Raw genomic sequence first — 22,044 nt, forward strand, 5'->3', positions numbered from 1 at the left:
CTGTTTACTTCCTGGTTGCACCACAAGACGAGGATGGCTATATCACAGCTCCCAAACAAAAGGTTAGTAAAGTTTGTTAGCATAAAGATAGGACAGAGATTTTGTGTACACATTATCTTTAAGGTGTCTAGTGTTGATATGTACATTTGCAATTACTCAACTTTGTTCAGTGGGGTCACAGAATTAGTGAAAATGTTGACGGTAACAATAGTGACCGGTGGGATAACAGTGCATCTAAATGGGTGGCATAGTGCTGCATTGTTGCCTCGCAGCAAGACTATGTATATATATTTTATACTGTTTTATTTAATCTTATTTGTATTCTGTAGTTTTTTTTTAATTATATTTAGCACTCAGTCACTATTCTCCTCTTTTTCTCTTTCTTCTTTAAGTTAATTAGTTTTAAAAGTAAGAGCTTGAAGTGTCTGCTGACAGGAAACATGTCATGGATGACAAAAATCCAGCCATTTTAACGAGAATCAGGTGTGTGTAGGTGTGCGAGTGTGTGTCAGTTTTGTTTTTACTTCTCATCTTCTCATCTGTTTATCTTATCTTATGTCACAGCATTTAAAAATAGAATTTACAAAACCCCTCAGCTACATGTGGTGCCTGGTTACTCTGCCAAGAAGAAAAGGAAATGTAAACTGTAGTTAAGATTCCTCTTTTCCTTTATTTTGACACTTCTTTTCCTCACACACCTCACTTCCTTTACCTCACTTCCTTTCCTCTCCTTTCTCAGCACTGATTGGTTACTTTCACCGTTTTTCACTCCTCATTAATTAGATTGAGTTCACCTGCTCATCGTTATTTAAACCCCAAACACCATGTCACTCATTCTGCCTTCATCATCACATGGGGCAGCAGTGCTGGTAAGCAGAGTTTCTTTCTCTTTAGTTTATCCTGTGTATGATTAGTTTAACTTAGAGCATTATTTATCCTTAATAAGATGGACATTTAATTTGCCTTAGGTTCTGATGTTGTGTTTATTTCTTTTAGATTCACAACTCATGTGTGTTTGCTCCCCCCTTTATGTTTAACTGCCATTTCTTGGGTTTCGAAAATAAACCTCTGTGTGCAAAGAGTGTCATGGCTGATGAGGCCAGAAGACCTCTCCTTCTGAACCTCCTCTTCCACTTCACACATGAATTATGACTACTTCTGTCATTTTTTTTTCGTAAGTGTTTATATTCCTCTTTAGTCATGAAAAACAAATTTGAAGTTCATTTTTGTAAACATGCAAGGAGTTTTTTTACGTGTCCATTCGGGTGGACAGCATGTGTTTTTAAGTTTTGAACTGAATAAATATAAACCAATGGAAAAAAATCAATGTATTATGTGAAATTAAAAAAATATATTCAATGATAAACCAGAGTCTTTACATATTTTGATATACTCCAATACTATCCAGTGCTAGGGCTAATTTATACAATGTAAAATGCCATAGGCTTGTGCTAATAACATTAGCATGTTATATTTGTTTGGAAAACGTGTTTAGTATAAGACAGCTTACTTATCAGTGAACCTTGTGAGTTGTAATGGAGTTGAATTTTGTTACGTCACCTTTTGATAAATGTTGCTGTTGTCCCTGGTTTTATATGAGAAGAGGAAAGTTCGCTAGCTCCTAGGCTAATTTATACAATGTAAAATGCCATAGGCTTGTGCTAAATACATTAGCATGTTGTATTTGTGGGGAAAATGTGTCCAGCAAAAGACAAGTGCTGTGTCTGTGAATGCTGCGAGTTACAGTGAAGCTGATTTGTTTACTTGTTTGAAATTGTCTTTTTAAGTAATGTGTAAAGTGTTTTGAATCAACTAGACTTCACAGAAACCCTGTCGCCAACTAGTGTTTTGGAGGTGTAACTGCAGAGTGACCCAGACACACCAGCACACAACTATAAAGCTCACAACAGCATAAGTGACGTGCGTAGAGGGTCTGCCACACGTCTAAATCCCACTTCAGCCTCTCCCCTCTTCTACACCTCCCACACCTCATTCAGCTCCTTCCTCCTGACTCCTTGGCCCCCCCAACCACCTCCCCCTATTAAACCATATATATTTTTCAATGAATGTTTTTTACAAAAATAAACATCTTGTAAAAGTAGTTACAAAAACTGCAAGTTGCATTCTTATAACATAAAACAATTTATTTACAGCCCAAAAAGTCACTGCGGGAAAACATAATGTCAATGTTTTAACTGTACAACTTCTTAGACATTACTTGATAACAAATTTTATTTACCTGCAAGGGTCTCCAATTACAGTAGGATAGGTGATCAACATTTTTTGTAGTACAACACATGGCCAGTGGGTGGCAGTGTATAGCAAGACGCACTAGGGTCCATTGCAGTGGCTTTTATGAAACCATAGCATCAAAACCCATGCATTCACAAGAAAATGGCTGTTAAACAACTGTCCCCTGTAGCAACCACTATACGTGAAAGGGTTAACAAACAGTGTTCCCACAGATTATAGATTAGCATGAGCCACCAAGACAATAACAGGCGTGATTCCTTTCTCTTCAGCTGTTATAATGCTGGCAAATAAAGGCAACTATATATTAATGGATAACTTTTAACCCACCATGCATTTCTTTAAATATATTTTATCTATTGATTCATTAACTTGAATTTTTTGTGTGTGTGTGTGTGTGTGTGTGTGTGTGTGTGTGTGTGTGTGTGTGTGTGTGTGTGTGTGTGTGTGTGTTCAAATGTTTATTGTCTTTTTAGGCACAAGACAAACGAAGCATTTTGACACATACAATGTCCTAACAAGCAAAAAACATGACAAGAAAACCAAGACGTAAAGCTTTTAAAGTACTGCTGAAAAGACGACCATATCCCAAAACTAGACTGTATATGCAGTAGAAAGACAAATACTTTTGAAATTGATGCTACATGACCGGAAGAGGGGGAAAAAAAAAAAAAAAACAAACAGAAAAAAGAGCTGTGGCATTTGCTCAAGAGGTACAAAACCTACAACTACCAGCATGCACTTCGCCGCACCAATAAACACTCCTGCTTGTGGGTAACCTAATGAGAGCTTTGCAGAACAACATGGCCGCCCGCTGGTAACAAATTATGTCAAATTACACACAAACAGTAAGTTAAAATATGATTCTGAAATATTTTGTGAGAGTGAGAAATAGGCAACAGAATCTTGGTTCATATTTTGTCATCTCTACGTTTTACAGTTTGATCTCAGCATTTTCAGCCTCTGTTTTTACAATACAGGAAACCGTATAGTGCCAACTTCTTGTTCTTTAATTCTCATATTGCAGCCAGTATACAGTGCACTAATCCTTATCATTTGATCGTTTGATTGATTTGAACTTTTAGATTAGACCCACAAGCTCTCTATCGCAGATGTGAGTAGTTAAGTAAGTGAATACATAATCATTAGCCCGAATTAATGAGGTTTGGGAAATGGTGATGCACTATCTTTTCAAACAACTTCAGGTCGAGGACGCTCTGAAAAACCTGGGCGGTTAAGATCGCTGGATCTGTACAGCTCCTGCTGATCACTCCCGTCTTGGTCCTCAATGAGCTGGTTCTCAAAGAAGCTGTCTGCGTAGTTGAGCATGTGCTCCATGGCAGTCAACAGCAGTATGTCAGTGTCCTGGTCCAGCTCCAGCTCCTCGCTGTAGTTCTTCACCGGCAGCACACAGGACAAGGGGATGCCCAGAGACTCGCTCAACTCCCGGGCCTGGAAGACGACAAAAGAAATGACCATGGATGAAGTCATCGTTATCAGGTCAGCGTCATTGCTCCTAACATGATTTCTGAGCATCTTGAAGAATACTTCACCCACAAAATAACCATTTGCATATCAATAACTCACTCGCTGCATGTCATCTTGAATTAGTGCAGATTTTTTTTTCCGCATGCCTCCATGATGAACGAAGAATCCAAAAAGGGCAAATGAAATTCTTCATGAATTGAAGTCATTGAGGAACACATTTAATAACGTGCAAGGAACCCTGGGAGCGTTGGTTGTTGACGTTCTGGGACACCGTGTCAAGTTCTGCCTGTTACATGCATTGTCTTCTTTCATGATACACTTCCGTTTTCACAGGAAATTTACCGTTTACATACAGTCTCTGTCAAAATAAATGCACTACGTCGGTACAACACTGTCGTTTTTTTTCCTTCAACAAAAAACGCACATGGTTATGTTTAGCCAACACGCACATGTGGTTGGGTTTAAGCAACAAAAGTGCGTTGTTAGGTTTAGGAAAAAAGAACACGGTTTGGCTTTAGAATCTTACGAGATGTGAACACAGCTCTCTCAGGTGAAAGCCAGTGGTTGTTAGACCCACCCCGCCTGCCTCAGTCTGACTTTCGCGCCTTAACTTTCATTGTTGTCCCGCTGCATTTCCCCCTGACGCTGCTGAGCACTGTTAAACAATAACGGCGCCTGGCCGCGTATCATGCCGACATGAAAGGACGGCTTTTATTGTCAGTCTCCGAAGTCTGAGACTGAGATGTTTAAACACGAGCCCGTTGCGCGCACCCATGCGCTCTTACTCAGCTGTGCATGAGACATTTTAGCAAAAATTTGAGAAGTTTGGGAAGAACTTGGCATATGTGTGTATAAATCAGACTTGCATTTTACTGCACGAGCTCTGTGAGGATGTTTGCCTTTTTTGGATTCCCCGTTCATTGTGGAAGATTCCTGCACAAATAAGAAATAAAACTGTACCTTCCTCTGGATGTAAACACTGCGATAAACATTCTTTAAGTCCTCTGCCACCAGCAGACAGGCCTCGTCTACTTTAGTCATCAGCAAAATCTGAGGAATTCCTGTAAGAGATCAGTAGAGACAGAATAGAAGGGAATAAAGTAAAGTGAAAATAATCCTATTTATCTGTCTAAAAATGTTATTTATATTATACTGCTAACCCAGCTGGTTGGTCTTTTTCCGGATGGTAGCAAACTTGTCCAGCATTTTCTGCGTAAGGAGAGAGACCTTACAGGTGTCGACCATATAAATGACACAGTGAATCATGTCATTGACAGTCGTTTGCTTCTTATAGCTGGGAGCATCTGCCTGGAGAGGATTGGAGGGACTAAACTGTGGAGTAAATAAAGCAGACGCACTCCATAAGCATCCTACAACCTTAACCCTTAAATCAGCTACATGAAGATGTAATTCAGTAGGTGGTTATGTAAGAGACCTGGTAGCGATCCTTTACGTGGCCCTTGTAGATGTTAACTAGGTCCTCAATGTCCAAACCGGCATCAGCGTTTTCCTCCAGCCCCATTGTGTCACACAGGATCAGAGGAAGAGCTCCACCACCTTTCCCTGCCTTGACAGTGTAGGTGCGGAACTACAAGAGAGGCATGAAATGTAATTTAACTGGATGAACTGTAGTTAGAGCATGTGCAATCAGTTTTACATTCACATCACAAGCAGTCGAGGAATGTAAACCTTAATATGAACTCGAAAATTTAAGTCTCACAAACAGAAAAACCTGCGCCAGTACCTGAGTGGTCACGCTCTTCCCCGCTGTACCAGCGATGGCCTGGGACGTCATGTTGCCTCGAAACACTGAGTTGATGGAGTTGAAGAAGCTGGACTTGCCGGACCCGACTGGCCCCACCAACAACACCCTGGCTTGGTGGACTGTTTTAATCTCAGGCTGATAGCTCTGAATGGTCGTCATCAGCTGCTGCTTCTTCCTAGAGTGAGCACAAATGATATGGACGACATTTACTTGTCTGATATGCACGAACTGAGGAGTTTCAGCAGTTAGGACTTGGTGTTACAATCCCTGGTGTTTCAGTATGCTTTGTGCCAGAGCGTAGGTGTTTCGGCTGTGACCACCCGGCAGAGCCATCCTACAACACCTCAACATCAACGGGTGTATAAGCCTTTATCACAAGACACCCTACGACGACACAGAGCCTACAGCCTGTTCTTTCTTCTTGTGTGGATACTAAAATATTTTAGCTATTTTTGACTTTTAAATGAGTTCATACGTCATGGAAAATGTTGCTCAAAGATTTCTACATACTCAGCAGTCCACTTGATGTTCCTCCATGGCTTGTCCAGGAGTTCTCCCAAGCCTGCGTGTGAAAAATAAGTTAACTGTAACATAATTGTACTTAAAAGATGTTCTGAATATATGTGGATAGCACATATCCTGATCTCATCGCACACCTTCAACTCGATACACCTCAAACTCCGTCAGGTTCAAATCATCTCCGTGCATCGCTGCAGCCTGAAAGTGGAAGCTTGTCCCTGGTTTGGACTGGACCTCAGGTTTGTCCTCATTCAGGAACACCAAAGCACCAAAATCGGGACCTGTGGATCCATCTGTGAAAGAAGACTGTCCGCTGATACCGGCCACTCTCAGTGGTTTGTTACCCCCTGCGCTGATGCTGTAGAGGAAGGCCTCCTCGTCAGTGACGGCCTCTCCACTCTGGCTGTAGTCTTTAGAGGTGTAGGCCCCGAAGACAAACCCAGCAGCGTTGTAGGCGACGATGACAGTGGGCCCCTGGTTGTCACAGTGGCTGTGGAAAACAGCAGCGGTGAAACCGTGGACGCTGGCTTTGTAGAGCAGGTGGAGCCTGACATGACCGAGGAGAGAGAGCAGCTTCTTCTGCTGCTCTTTAGACAGGCTGGATTTGACTACGGGCATGACGCAGGGTACACTGTCCAAACAGACCTGAGGATGCAGCAGTGTGATTAGATATTATGAGTTTTCTAATAAATGATTCTCCCCAATCCAAAAAAGCAAATGTTGACATGTCAAAAACGACATATGACAACTCACATGCAACTGCGTATTAAATGTGTCTCAAATTAGGGGTGAAAAAAAAAAACTACAGCAACAGCTTTACATTTTGAAACCCAACATTTATGCACACGTCTTCCAAGTAAAGTACAATTGTAATGTAATGTGATGTGCATTTACTAAATATCAAAGAACTGTTTGATTACATCATGAAGCACAGAAGAAGACGAGCATGGAGCCATGGTTTCTGAGAGGTATTTTGCCATTGGTGCTACAGGATGTTCAGAGGTCTCCAGAGGTGATGGTGCGTTGCGAGGTTTGGCCATAGCTGCTGGCGGGTTGTGAGGGACCCTGGCATGTGGGGACACTGTCGAGGTTGTGGGCATCCACTGTGCCGGTGGGGTGTGCGATTGGGGCAATAACGCTCTTGCAAAAGTCCCCATCATGTGCAACAACAGCTGGTTGTTGGCCTGCTGCTGTTCTTGTATCGCCTTAAAGCGGCGCTCCTCTGCCTCTTGCTGCAGTCTGTTAAAGTTCTCAAACGCAGCTCGCTCCTCGTCGTGCCGCTTCTGGTCAGCCTTGTCCATTTTCCTCTTATGCTGCATGTAGCTTTCCAAAAAACTGTCCAAACGCTCAGTCCAGCTTTTCCTTTTTCGACCTTGTGCACCAGGAGTTGCCCAGCGGAGGCTGGTGTTTTCCTGCTGAGGCCTGGGGCTCCCTGAGCTGGCTGTGCTCTCATCTTCCTCAGGATGAACTTCCCCGTAGCTTGGATCCCCTGTGAACACCAAGTATGTCACTGTAAACATGTCACTGCTGTGTTAGACTCTTACAAATGTGTTGTATGCGGCTATGTGAGAAATAACCAATGACTATTTAAAACATGTCATGAAAATAATAGCGTCATTAGCAGTCAAAGTTAAAAAGCCACTGAATGTGTTTTTAATGTCTGATAACAGCAAACACAGAAAACACACTCACCACTTTTGTCCGACTCCAGACTGACGGAGCACTTGAACACATCAGCTGGCTCCTCTGCTGTTGACGTCCAAGGCACCTCCTCTTTAAAAGACTCGATAACGACTTTTGGGCTGCTTGTCGGTCTCGTGCCGAGAATACTGTCCAGGTCGTCGTACCATATAAACTTCTCCTTCTCCTCCCCCGAGCTGCCACTTCTCCGCAGCGAGTCCCGGACCTTCACATATTGCTGTCGCAGCTTTTTCACCTTGATGCGACACTGAACCGCCGACCGGTTAAACCCGCGCGCCGCCATCCTCTCGCTAAACAGTTTAAAAACCTCATAGTTCTTGTGTGTAGCCACGAGCAGCTGCGACATATAGTCCTCTGACCATATATCAATAAGCGCCTGCACCTCCTCAAAACTCCACGTCTGCCCACGAGACATTTTCCAACCTTTCCTTTTTTTTTCTACCTCTGCATGTCCCCGTTAGTGCTGTTGGCTTTGTTTATTTTCTACCCAAAATGCAGTGCGCCCTACGTCACTTCCTCTCTTTGGTTCACTTCCTTTCTCTGGAGAGTCCTTTTTGCATTTCCCACTGTAAGGGAACCACACAAGGGCTCACATGCAAGTGAACCGAGACCCCCAAGATTAAGAGATTAAGTGTTTCACACTTGGTCCTTTTTTTTTTAAAGTGAACCAAACTCAGTCCTCCTTAAAGTGGACCAACAGAAACGGGAGTCAGTTCTTCTCGTGTTCACATTGTCAGTTCATTTAAAAGAGGACTCGGTTCTCTCTCTGGTTCACTGCAGCTCTGATGGGGCCTCAGTCCTCTTTCTGTTCACACTATAGCCTATATTATTCTACACTATACTATACTTTGATGTAACACTGCAGTGTAGTTATGAATTTAATATTGGAGGAAAACCTTAGCGTGTCTGTGTGTTGTGGACTCGTTCCATATCTTTAGAAGTGCAGTTGTTTCATCGTCACACCAAAAGTACTCCTCGTCCGCTGGTCGTGCTGTCGTTACCTGTGGCCGTGGTTACGTTGCGTTTATAATGTGTCCCACTCAAATCGCGTGTGATCTGTCTATGGCAAGCCTGGAGGGCTGCAATACAATAGTGAAAGGCAAAGCGGACCCGGAGCGTTTTGTGTTCACATTGCACAGGTTAAGTGAACTGTACTGCGGACTTGAAGCAAACCGAACTCAGACCACCTCAGGAGTTGGTCTGAGTTCGGTTCCGCATTAGGTGGTCTGAGTTCGGTTCGCTTCAGAGGGGCCTGAGTTCTCTTAGAGTGTTCACATTTGGGCAAAAAATGCTGAGTCGCCGCTCTGAGTCCGCTTAAGGCCCATTTATGCTCCCTTTTTACATACAAAAATGTATACGTCCGTTTCAAACGATGTTCCTGTCACTGCCCAAATACTTCCATGCGTCCTTTACGTTGGCATTGATGTTAACCAATATTTCCACCAGGGGGCAGCCCAGAGTCAAAAGTTTATGACCACAACAAACTCAAAAACAAACATGGCGACTGTGGAGGAGATATTGATAATGTACCTCTTGCATAAAAGACAAAAACAGAGGCAGCGTTGTAGGAGGCGGTGGTCGGTGAGGCCGTTAAATTCTTTTCTCTAGTACTGCCGATGAGGGAAATTGAATTGTTATTTCTTCTTCGTGTCTCACTAGAGCTACGTATCGGGTAGTGACAGCAACACTGCCCCCACGGTTTCCGGTGGTACTGCTCCGTTTGGCCCGTATCCGTAAGCTTCATGGAAATGTGCAGAAATACGGACAAAATGAACGCGGAGCACGGACAGAAGGCTCCGTCCGTATCCGGATCCGTATTTAATGTTGAGCATAAATGGGCATTTAGACGGCTGAAAAGGACCAAGTGTGAAAACACCTAAGAGATTAAGATTAAGAGTTTCTCAAGCAGAGGAGAAAATAGTGAAAAGACAAAGAGGTCGGAGAAATATTCTGACAGTGAGTTATTGAAATGCTCCAGATTAGATCATGCAGGGATAATATGGACGCATTCACGCTGGCACTGTTTGGTCCGCTTTATAGAAACCCTGGTCCGCTTCCACGGATAATTCAGTTCGTTTGGAGTGGTGTGAACGCTCATTCGAACTCTGGTGTGGACCAAACGAACGAACGCTGGTCTGCTTGAAAACTGGGGGTCTCGGTTCACTTGCAAGTGAACCCTGGTGCGGTTTGCTTACAGTGAGTAATGCAAACGGACTATCCATGGAACCAAAGAGAGGAAGTGACGTAGAGCGCAGTGCATTTTGGGTAGGAAAAAAAACAAAGTCAACAGCACTAACTGGGAGAAGCAGAGGTAAAAGAGAAAGTTGAAAAGACGTGGAGTAGTAAGAAGGTGCAGGTGCTTATTGATATATGGTCAGAGGACTATATATATCGCAGTTATCAAGCCAACTGGAGGGGATGGATTTCCGGTTTTGGTCCTGGCCAATCGATGAGCCGGGTTTTCTTCTTCCTGGTGCTTTTTTTCTTCGTGGTTAGTGGTTGTTTCGGGCAATACCACCCCCAAAGGAGCAGCTGTTGTAACTGTGACGTTGTCCAGGTGGTTTGGTCCACTTTAAAAAGTGCAGTGTGAAAGTGAACCGAACCAAATGAAGGTGTGAATTTTTTCGGCATTCCCTGCCCAATCAAACAGAGTCCCCTTGACTATCATGGTGTGAATATGCCCTACGTGAACCGCACCAGGGTTCACTTGGACTTGCTTTGAGAACTTCCCAAAATCACTCCTAAGCTAGAACTCCTTATTGAAAGTTTTTAGGCTAAGTTGGGAGGTCTCGGAGAGCCCCTGGTTTTTGGACAATCAGACATGTAAACTTTTCTGATCAACACAGTACATTGCTCCTCACTGAAATACTGTTGTTGTTGTTACTGGCTAACATGCCGCTAACATGCTCTATGTCCTTTGCCCGTTGCCAGGCAGCCAACTCTGCATGGATATGTATGCAGTATCTATATAATTAACAGCATGGCTAACTTTGTGTTGCACGACGTGTGTGTTAGTGCACATGACCACATTGCTAACCTGTAACTGCATGTTTAAGCATTTTATAAAGACTGCTCTGACTGCTCTACATATCTGAATGTAAGGCTAATCTGTGTGTTGGTGCTTCGTGTTCCTTGCGTGTCTGTTTGTGCTAACATGCTGTTTGTTGCTGGTGCGTTATTGTATTGTAGTGACACTCTGTTGCTTGTTGCTTTGCATGGCTTTTGTTCTATCCTGCGAATTTGTGTTTGCTGTAATTAATGCTGTCTTTATGTCTTTGTCCTGTTAATTTAGTGCAGTTGAAAATTAGCCAGTTGGCTAACACTGGCACAGAAATGTACAGAATTAGAATAAGGAATGTACTCTTCAGTAAAATCACCTGTAACTATGTTGATTTCTTTTGGTTAGACGATCAGGAAACATTTTAAATTTGTTTTCAGAAGGGGAACCTTTTTTGTGGCTGAATTTCTAACCCATTTCTCTAAAGTACAGTCAGTACTACAGTCTCATGCACAGCCGCATATCCTAATGTTTTCCAAAAATGCATGGCAGGTACTGGAGTTTCGGGAGAGTTTGTAAAAGGTTGTTTTGATGTAGTTTCGCTGTTGTTAATGTGGCTTCAGTCCATGACGGATTTTCTCCGTTTTCGGATTCTTCGTCCACCTGTGGCATGCAATTAAAACCATTCTCTTTCATGAATGTAACACGCGGTGAGTACATATAGTTGCAAGTCCTCGTCAGTGCTGTTGGACAAAGTATGAGTTTTCAGTGGTAGAAAAAGAAATGCATGATTAAAATACAACTTAAGTAGGCTACAGTAATGTTAGTTGAGTAAATGTACTTTCGCATGTGAAATATATGAAAATCATATAAGCCTACAGTACTTGTACAGCATGGGTTAGGAGTTATACTGAATTTAACAGGTCAAGAGAACATGTGCCTGTAGCCTATGCGATTTTCACAAGCCTTTTTTTTTTATTGCACCTCATGGTTTTATGCTTTAGAGGTGTTTTATGAATGGACAGTGACGGACGTTGGGCTGCCAGGTTGTCAGAAATGAATCTGAATGTGTCTGTCCTCTTTCAGTTGGGAAGTTTAATTTTCACTGGGATGCGTATGTTAATAAAGCAGAAAAGGAACTAGCTCTCTATAATCTCGCATTGCTTCATATCATGTAAATATTAATGCAGTTTCTGTCCACACCCCACGAGGGAAAGATGGAAAAGGCATCAAACAGAAAACGAAAGTAGCTTTAATTTCTTATCAACCAAACAAAACCCCACCAAACTAAAACTGGACCACCGACAATGTGTTTTATCTGAATACATTTGATGCATTTAAGGTTTTAAACTCACCAGCAGTGGTAGAAGTGTGGTGTTAAAATGCAGCAGGTCCCTGTGCTTCAGCTGATGTGTGCTTCTCCCTTGAGGGTCCAGTAAAAATGAAAGTGCTCAGTTACAAGTCATGTGATGTACAAAGATTACCATGGGTGGCACAATTCAGCAGTGAAGCAAGGTGTCATTATTTCTTTTCCTTTGACTGGAGATGGTGCTCCCAACCCTCTGGATATATTATTGTGTTGCATTTATGTGACTAACTCAGTGAAGAAGTGGGGAGAAGTCCTGAGAACATTTACTTAGAGTAAATTAATGCCAAATTTGAAGAAATTCCCTCAATGCATCTTCATTGGTTTTCTGTCTGTTTTTACAGGGATGTGGACCTTTTCAGAGGATGTTAAAGAGTGGCTAACGTTTGCATGTTCTGCATTTTATATTAAGTGTTTCATGCAGTGTGGGAAACTGGTCTTGTTTTGACTCGACCTCGCCCTGCCTCTTTCCTGACTTGCTTTTAACCCCTCAGAATCTTGATCATGACTTAGTTTCGGTTTTGGTTGTCTTGACTACAACATTGTCTCAGGCTGTGAGGTCGTCTATAACAATTACAAAGTTTTATGTATAAAGTATTGATCTGAAAAGTAAAGCAACTATAGCTGTGACAAAAATGTAGTGGAGTAGAAGTATAACCTCCGGAGACCTGAACTTTTGTTTGGTATGCATTTTCAATTTCTCCTAGCTATCTGGGGTCAGTGAGATCTGATAAGTGTGGAAAAACTAAGCATTGTCTTTGAACAGGAAGTAGTTTTTGAATTAAATGGTGTCCTCATATGGGGGCATTGGGTTTAATTAAATAGCCACAAGTGTCTTGCTCCAAACTCCAAGCTAGGAATGTCCTTTTGTCTGTAAGTCTGTCACACCTGATTGGCCTGTGTGAAATGCTGCAATAATAAAGTCCCAATATCCTCAAACAAATATTTCCTAATTAACAGCATCTCAGCTTGTTACTACAGCTAAAATTGGTCAAATGTGTTGCCATATCAAACTGCAAACATCATTAATCATGAATAAACAAGTTTCAACCTTAAAGTTCATTCAGGTTTTGGACCTTGTCTACTTTCGTGTTGGAATCGGCTGCAGACTGACTTGGCAGAGATGGCAGCCATCTTGTTTTTACATGGATAGTGTATTGTGCTCTTACCACCACCAGATGGCACAAAAAAGTGTCCATGATCGAGGACAACAGGTCTATGTTAAGCTAGCCCCGCGTCACCAGGCTCTTCATGTACGGCGAAGAGCCTGGTTTCCATTCACTCTGAATTTTGTCTGGATTCTGGTTCCGGTCTAGAGAGTGGATCCGGATTCACCAAAGTAAAAGTGTTCACCAAAGTAAAACTTTAAATTCTGGCGCACCATCGATTTACAATAAAAGAAAAAGGTTAACTTAATGGCTTGGGGCTTTTCTTGTAAATTATATTCTTTTAAATTAAAAAGTTTCACCGCATTTTTATTAGCTTGGTGCTTTTATTTTGACGGAAAAGCGCATCCATCGAATTCCGGATCCTGTCTCTCTCGCCCTGGTTCCGGTTCCTTACCTAAACGGCCCCAGACTAATGTTAAGCATAATGGAGTATAAGGTGCAGCAAACCCAAAATGTGATGTCCTCATATGAGAACGAAGGGTCTCAGGAGGATAATGTATCTAAAAACTCTACCTAAGTGCAGTACTTAGTTACTCTCCACTCTCCATTGTGTTGTTTTGGCAAATTTAATAGAGTATGTTTTGTTGGAATTAAACTGTAAATCCATTGCAGAGCAGCAAATGTTAAAGAAATGTTTGTGCTCAACTTGTTTTAGGTGCAATACATGCATAATTTCATTCCACGCCCACAAGGCGGCTCTCCTGAGGAATCTGCACTTCCACAACGCTTCTGAATGGTGATGCACGTTCTTTATTCATACAACCCACACATTTTGACATTGTTACTGTATGTACTTACAGACAATTACAAAGTGAAAGGTTCTCGTGTTCATCCCGCTCTCCCACAGTGCTTTGCTCTCTGTCTTCATGAATATCATGAATGAAACAACATACAGTACGTACAGTATTTTATACATGCGGGACACATACACATAGTTACAATTCACTTGGCTACTGTGGGGTTCAAGTCATTTTTACCCATGGTTACAGATCTAGTTCGACCCCTCCGAGGCCAATAAATCATTTAATCTGGTGGCCTTTTGCTCAAGAGTGTGAATAAAAGAAAAGAGAGCACAAAATAAAACAAATGTGCATTTATTTAATTACAAAATGTTTTCCAAGTAATTTAGAGATGCTGAATCTTTTTCCTGTATTTGGAGGCAGCATTCGAACGAAGGGGAAAATAGTCGGTGGTGTCTTTGTGATGTCATGCTTTGGTTTTTAGGAAAGTCTGTACGTCACATTCACATTTGCGTGAACTAATCCTCTGAAGACAGAAACAGAGATAATCAGTCGCGATGGGATGATTTACATCCCACCAGAATCTGAACATCCGTTCTTGGACATCTAGACTGGGATAAAAGGAAATAAAAAGGAAAACAATTATGGATAAACAGATCTGGAGAGATTACAATGTAATCTATTACATTACACATGTGTACTTTATTTTTTGTAATGTCCTCATCATTTCCTGGAAGTCTAGGAAAAACATTTAAGTTGGTAATAATTACACGGACAATACAGTCGAGTTAGTTAGTTGTACGCAGTTGTATAATACCAGGGAAAAAAATCCTTGAAAGAACTGCCCACGTCCTCATCATATATGTCAAACTGTGTGCTGTTATCCTGGGAATTAATTAGAATAATCAAAAAGTAGTACCAAATTATTTATATATAACTTCATATATTATACATTTAACTAAATTATGGACCCATAAAATAAAGTATTAGTACTGTAGTCGATTTAATCACAACAATTCAGTAATTTCAGTTTCCCTTTCAGGATTATTGTTCCAAATATAAATTAAATTTGATTTTTAATTCATTTATATTTACAAACTACAACTAGGAAAGCTGTCGTTACCATCCACTGTGACTAAAGCCTGATTTTATGCAACCAAGGCACCAAAGTACATTTTGGCATTGTACATTTCTGCAAACCACATCGAATCATTTTCAGTCTATATTCTGTTAAGTATATAAAATAAATTTAATGCTCAAACTGATAAACTTTATTGTTCTTTGTAAATTTACACCCATTTTGAATTTGATTCCTGCAACAGGTTTCAAAGAGTTGGTGCATTATGTTCTTATTTACCTTTTACACAGCATCCCAACTTTTTTGGACTCAGGGTTGTACATCTGTATGTTTCATAGGTAGAGTGTATGTTGGAACTTTCTGTAAGTTTCAATTTTAAATTTTCTGTTGTGACGACACTGTGGTTTATGTGTGGCTATGACGAGGTACAAAAACCACTTGGTTAGGGTTAGGAAAACATGTCTGGATTCAAAATACCCACGTCCAAGTCAGGACATTTCCCCAACTGCTTGCAAGGTCTCACATTTTCCACCATCCCCTATACCTCCTAATGAGAAACTTAGCTAATGTAAATGTAATCAGAACTACATCATTTGTACAAAATATACAAATGTAACATATCCGTGGTTTGCAGAAACGTACAATGCCAACATTTTATTCTGGCGACTGGGCTGATTTTATGCTGTGCAAAATATTTGTCTACAATAAACTGTATGATCATATCCATCATATTCACAATCAAAATACATGTCATTGCTTTTCAAGGGTTAGTTCACATTTTTGAAATGGGGTTGTATGGAGAACTTATCCATAGATAGTATATTATATACAGTAGATGTCAGTTGGTATGCCCCAGTTTGGAGAAGCAGGCTGGAGTTCAACATGGATGCTAATTATTCTACTACTGTGGAGGCGGCAGCAACAAAATGTATCCATATCAGTTTAATTGTATGCTACATTGAGAGTATTTACCTGCTTTACCTTAATGTCAGACAGTGATTTCCAGTGGGGAAATTAAGCCATTATATCACTATTTTTAAAGCCAGACTCCACTGAGAAAAACAGCGATTTAACATCGCTGAACACAGGAGCTGCTGGTCTACAGCTGCCTCAATCAGTTAGTTTGTTGGTTTTATTTTGTGACTTTGCCATTTGAAAGGGTTGGTTCAGATTCACCAAAGTCACACAATAAACACAAAGTTATTGTGATCAAGGTAGTGATAGACCAGCAGCTCCAGTGTTCAGCGAGGCTAAAATTACTCTTTTTCTCAATGGAGTCTGGTGGCTTTGAGGAGAGCATGTCGAAATGGGCTGTCTGACGGCAAGGTGAAGCTGTGAAAATGCTCTCAATATAACATACATTTCAACTGATATATATGTTTTTTTAGGTGGTACTTTCTAAATACATTTTAATGCTGGCCCCCATTCACAGCAGTACATTGCTTCGCTCCTGCGACTCCAGCCTGCTTCTCCAAACTGGGCGCATACCGACAGACATCTACTGTATGTAATACACCGGCTATGGATAAGAACCCATTACAACCCCACTTTAAAAAATCTGAACTGTCCCTTTAATGTTTTTTTTATTTTTTTTCATTTTTAGTAAGATAACAAGTGAACATCTATTTCTACAAAAGCCTTTGCCGTCTGATTCCTAATCAGTATGCTTTTAAGCACTTGTATTGGATTACATTTACAGCCCCATTCTTAATGAGATGGTTGCTGTAATGCTATTAAATTTAATCTGGTGCTCTAATCTCTGTTGACTGGTCTGTTATGCACACTCAGATTCATTAATCTCAGATTCATTAATCTCAGATTATTGCTCTGCATCAGACACACCACGCTGGTCCGTTTGCTGGGCAGATATCTCAAGGTCAACAGTTAAACGTAGGTACGACACGCAGCACAGTTCATGTCTGCTTACAGTGCTCACAACAAACACCTGACCACACACTGTGAATGCGATTTCATTTAAGGTACAACGTATGACTCTCTTTTTTACGATATAAACATCTCCTGCAATAATCAGACAAATATAATATTAGTAAATAAAAGAAATGTGACCGATGCTTTCACAAACAAAAGTTTGCACACTCCTGCCATTTGGGAGTATCTGGAGCAGTAATGTTAATTAGTAAATGTAACATTAAAAGCAGCAAAATGGGCCTTTGAACATAGCACACACTACTATCACACTTCAGTGCTGAATGCATTAAGAAAACAAGCCTACACACAGTGCCTTTAACCCCATGTATGCTAACTACATCGCCTAATCTACAGTGTCAGCTCTCATGTGGATCCACATGTTTGCAGCGCAACATGCTTCTCTTGCAGCCAGTGTGATTTCCTCTCCTGTTTTACACAGGGTCATGGGTCTGCGGAAAAAATAATCATGCAATACTCCCCAATAAGAATGTGTTCTCTCCTTGGATAAAGAGAAATAAGGGCTTTCTGGTGCAAAAGTAGCCCACAAAGAAGTGATAAACCAGAAGGGTGTGGCGTGTTCATCCCATGTCATTACCCAGTCGTGCAGAAAGTGGATTCTCGTCATATTCTCAAATTTCTGTTTCTTGTTATCTCTCCTTGTACACTGTTACATGTCATATTCACCCTCCATCTTCCATCGCTGCATCCATAAGTCCGCCTCAAAACTCTATCTTGCAGGCAGGAAAGGTCTCGTCCTGCATGGCGACAGTGCTGTTGGAACCCAGCACGGTGATGCCCTGCTCTTTCTGTCTGTCCAGGGTCTGCTGGTACCACTCCTGCATCTGCACCGACTCGAAGGTAGGGATCACTGTCACCTGGGGAAAGGTGGATAAGTAAGTGGATCAGTATCCGCGGCTGTAGTGACAAAGTCTGTAACTTTCGATGTCTATTTGTTAGTCTGTTTATTTGTTTGCTGCCTTTATATGGCTGTAGGAGGTGATGAAGGTTGGGGATGGATGTAATGCCCACTATTTTTGATTTTGATTTTGATTTTTTTCTATTAATTCTTTTTTCATTGCTCCCTTATTTTCTTATTTTCAACTATTCCTTCTATTCGCCATGTTATGTCCAAGCTATTCTATTCTGTTTTTTGTTAAAAATGCAACACAAATATTCTTTAAAAAAAAAAAAAAAAAAACATTGTACAAAACAATAATACTTTGCTTTAAAAAATAACTTAATGCCTTTTGGAGATCATTCATCTTCTACTTATTTAACTATTCATGGTAAATTAATTTTTTGGGGTGCCCAAACTTTTGCGTGCCGGAGTAATTCACAGAACCATGTAGCCAGTTTTAAAGCCTTTCCACTGCATGCGAAATGGAAACTTTCTTGTTAGTAGTGTTGTGTCGTTCGCGAACGAATCGTTCAAAAGAACGAATCTGTTGGATCAACATACTGAACTGAATCACTTTCGGAATTGATTTGTTCATTTCTCAGTTCAGTTGAGCTCTGCAGCGAGCGTGCAGGCCGGGAGTGGAACTGCCGATTTGGTCCGTGCGAACGATGAATCACTTGCGAGTCGCGCGAGGCAGCCAGGGTGCAGGGAGGGACTGCCTACCACATGATGAATCACCCGGTGAACGAATTATTCGGTGAACGACGAAACCCTGATCCCTGAGTGATTCAAATCATTTCTTCTCGGCGATGCACTTTCATAGGGACCGTTTTCTCCAATCTAACGGCTAATGTAGCCAGGAGTCGAGCCACATGAACACAATCACACACCTGCCCATTGTTTTAACAATGTATAGAGGACACTGTGACGTAAAAACGGGCTGATCACATGTGCATGACCTGCTTTAGATCATAAACCCAATAAAGGTGTTATAACTGGCAATGAATTCAGTTTAATTATCAGTGTCTACATGTCCACCATTAGTCCTCTATCATCATCTTTACACTGTCAGAAGGGGTCTAGTATCACACTCTGTCTCCCTGTCCTCTCTTTAGCCACATTTCCACTTCCTCAAATCTGTTCATTGCCATTCTTCTCCTTTCCACCAGAGGCCCTCAGATGTTTTCTCCTGCTCCTGTCACCTCACTCCCAGTCACATCCAGGAGGCAAATATATAATATATGAAGGCAGAAGAAGTATAGAACCACAGGTCAATCAGGGCTTTCAGTCAACAGAATAGCTGTTATAAATTGAACATATGAAGAGAGCTGCGGCACCACACGTCTTCTAGGTTAGCTTCTGTTACAGTACATAGACATACAGAACATTACAGTACACCTATTGTGCAACAGTGAGTCTCTTTAATCTGTGTCTCTAAAAAGCTGAACTTATAATTTGAGCTCATTGTCATGTTAACCAAGACAAAAAAACATATATAACACATTTAGATAAATTAGTTGGCATTTAGCTTCAGATTAGGGTTCTTTAAAACTTACACGAGTTGTTTAAATCGACTTGACACAAAACTGGAAAACGCTGTTCTCTGAATAAAGAAAATAAAGCAGCGCACTCCTCCTCTCCTCCTCTGCCCTGTTTACGCACCGCAGCCCCAAACTGCACGTCATTTTTGTTTTGAGAGAGAGAAATTATCAGAGATACGACATGGGAGACGTAAACATTATTTCAAATACAGTTTTGGCTTCATAAGACTTGTGGACATGGGAAAGCAGGGGCAGCTGGTGAACCTGAATCTGGCCAAGAGTTGGAGGGAGATGGTGTGGTTTTACCAAACTGTCTTACTTGTTGTTAAATTTAATGGTGGGTCATTGCCTACATTAGACTGCCTGCATGAAGATGTTTTAATAGTGGTTTAATTTCACAACAGTGACACAGAATGAGGCTCAGGGCAAACTGACAGAGGTGTCTCTGATGATGCAAGCAATGCAGCTCGTCTGCAGCAGAGAGCTGTGAATGGGAGGAGCTTCCTGTAGCTGTTGTGTTTTTTTGTGTGTACTAGTGCATTTTTCATGTTGAACCACTTTCGTTGGTTCTTACAACAGAGAGCTCTATGTATGGAGTTAGATTTGTGTCTTTATTACATGCGAGAAAATAAATGATATGAGAGAAAAAAAAAATATTTGAGACTAAAAAAAGTTTTGAGAGAAAGTATTTTGTCATAGAATATAAAAAAAAAATAATTTGAGATTTAAAAAATGATTTCCGAGAAAAAAAACTCTCTCAAAAACTTTATTTTTACTCTCAAATATTATTTTTTTGCTATCAGTGTGAAAACATTTTCTCTCAAAAAAAAAATAGTTTCTCTCAAAACATTTTTCTTCTTTTGACAGCTGGGTGAGGATCGTCTTGGGAGTCAAATTCAACTGAATCATTCATCATCTGTGTCATCATCTTACCCAAACATTGCGCATCTATGCCGGTGAATCGACCATGGTGGATGAATGATTCAGTTCATTCATCCACCATCAATTCGATTGAGACTGGCCAATAGGAACATGGCCCCGCCCATGACATTATTTTCGCAGCGAAAGCAAAATCCTGACACGAGAGCAAAGACTTAGGTTTAGGTTTTGAGAGAGAGAAGAAAAATGTTTTGAGAGAAACATTTTTTTTTAGAGAAAAAGTTTTCACACTGGTAGCAAAAAAAATAATATTGGAGAGTAAAAAAAAGTTTTTTGAGAGAGAGTTTTTTTTACTCGGAAATCATTTTTTAAATCTGAAATTATTTTTTTTATATTCTATGACAAAATACTTTCTCTCAAAACTTTTTTTAGTCTCAAATATTATTATTTTTTGCTATCAGTGTGAAAACTTTTTCTCTCATATCATTTATTTTCTCGCATGTAATAAAGACACAAATCTAACTCCATACGATGTAGCACCTGTCTCTTTTAGCCCCTTCTCCCAAAAAATACCCAAGTCAGCTTTGATTAGTCAGCATTTGAGGGTCTTCCGTGTCTCTGTGTCTCTGCACCGTCACTGCAGCCAAGGAATGACTGTAACTGAGGATAGCAGCACTTTGTACCGTGAAAAATCACCAAAGCTTCTTAACACATCAGGACATGTTTCAGCAGGAATATGATCCGAAATCCGGAGAAATTTACAACATTAGCATCCACGTTTACAGTCTGACACTAGCATGTAGCTACATGTAGCAGTGTAGGCTACGTAAAGTAAACACTTACAGTTGCAGCCTGGAGCAGATGACCATATAAAGAAATCCGGTACACTATGATGTCATACTGTAGCCAGAGTAGAAAAGCCAGAGGATAACCTCTTTATGTCAAACTTTGGCAATCCTTCATTGTAACACTATATAAGTCACAAAATATGGAAAAGCATAATAGGTTCCCAGAGATTAGTTTTTACCGCTCAGCTCTCTCCTCAGGAGGGCAACCACCAACATCACGTAATATCTTTCAATATGCATGAACCTCACTGTGTGTTTTTCTACCTGCATAGTGTCCGTCCAGGTCATCTTGGCATCCAGTAGTGCGTCCAGCGTCTGCCTCATCAGCTCCTCTTTCTCTGGACTGTCTCCGCTGATGATGTAACAGGAGGAGCGAATGCATCTGAAGAAGTCCACGCTGACTGTTGGAGAGGAGGCTCCAGAGGGAATATAGGCCAGGTCCACGTACACACTGACTTCACCAGCAGAGGTAGACTTAGAGCCTGTGACAGGACGGAGAGGAGAAAATGAACAAAAAGAGGGATAAGGAAATCTATCAGAGAAATCTACAGTGTTTATATCATTTATGCCTCATGCCTGGATTGGGTGAGGATTTTGCTGGTGCAGAGCGCGTGCTGGAGGAAGGTGTACGAGTAGAAGACACATTCCCCTTTGCAACTCCAGTCTGGCCCCCTGTCCTGCTTTTCCCTGAGCCTGATTTTTGGGAGGCCTCAATAACCTGGGAACACAAAAAGCAAAATACACATATGTAAGGTTCAATGACAGTTTCACTCCAGACATAGTAAGCAAAAATGGTAATGCTCAAAATTATAATAACTTAGCAAATATGTGAGTCACAAACTATGAATTAAAATAAAAGGAGGTGACAATAGGCG

The 22,044-nt window shown here is 41.1% G+C and overlaps 1 protein-coding gene and 2 long non-coding RNA genes across 6 annotated transcripts in view; 2 read left to right on the forward strand and 1 right to left on the reverse strand.

Annotated features, from left to right (window-relative positions):
• LOC126400537 (uncharacterized) lies at nt 1-21,568 on the forward strand. 2 transcript variants are annotated; one of them, XR_007570985.1, is made up of 4 exons: nt 1-62; nt 13,912-13,992; nt 17,742-17,861; nt 21,442-21,568. It is a non-coding gene; the product is annotated as an uncharacterized LOC126400537 (long non-coding RNA). The 2 variants fall into 2 exon arrangements; XR_007570984.1 differs by lacking the exon at nt 1-62 and adding an exon at nt 3,639-3,750.
• Nucleotides 2,124-22,044, reverse strand: part of LOC126400534 (microtubule-associated protein 1S-like) — a 33,355-nt gene continuing 13,434 nt past the window's right edge. The window contains exons 1-9 of one of the 3 annotated variants that reach the window (XM_050061298.1): nt 17,688-17,709; nt 12,077-12,144; nt 6,160-6,667; nt 6,014-6,065; nt 5,483-5,678; nt 5,174-5,326; nt 4,899-5,070; nt 4,699-4,799; nt 2,124-3,702 (exon numbers count right to left, since the gene is read on the reverse strand). In XM_050061298.1, the coding sequence (XP_049917255.1) occupies nt 3,442-3,702; nt 4,699-4,799; nt 4,899-5,070; nt 5,174-5,326; nt 5,483-5,678; nt 6,014-6,065; nt 6,160-6,667; nt 12,077-12,144; nt 17,688-17,709 (1,533 nt within the window). In that variant the 3' untranslated portion in view covers nt 2,124-3,441. Of the gene's footprint in view, nt 3,703-4,698; nt 4,800-4,898; nt 5,071-5,173; nt 5,327-5,482; nt 5,679-6,013; nt 6,066-6,159; nt 6,668-6,942; nt 7,512-7,714; nt 8,212-12,076; nt 12,145-14,007; nt 17,879-21,433; nt 21,652-21,745; nt 21,888-22,044 lie in introns of those variants that run through there. The other 2 variants (XM_050061297.1, XM_050061296.1) reach the window with 2 other exon arrangements.
• The window catches only part of LOC126400538 (uncharacterized), a 15,305-nt gene continuing 14,826 nt past the window's right edge, over nt 21,566-22,044 (forward strand). Inside the window, exon 1 of the long non-coding RNA XR_007570986.1 lies at nt 21,566-21,638. This is a non-coding gene — a long non-coding RNA (uncharacterized LOC126400538). The remainder of the gene's footprint in view (nt 21,639-22,044) is intronic.

Source organism: Epinephelus moara, chromosome 14 (genome assembly GCF_006386435.1).
Source record: "Epinephelus moara isolate mb chromosome 14, YSFRI_EMoa_1.0, whole genome shotgun sequence".
Lineage (NCBI taxonomy): Eukaryota > Metazoa > Chordata > Actinopteri > Perciformes > Serranidae > Epinephelus > Epinephelus moara.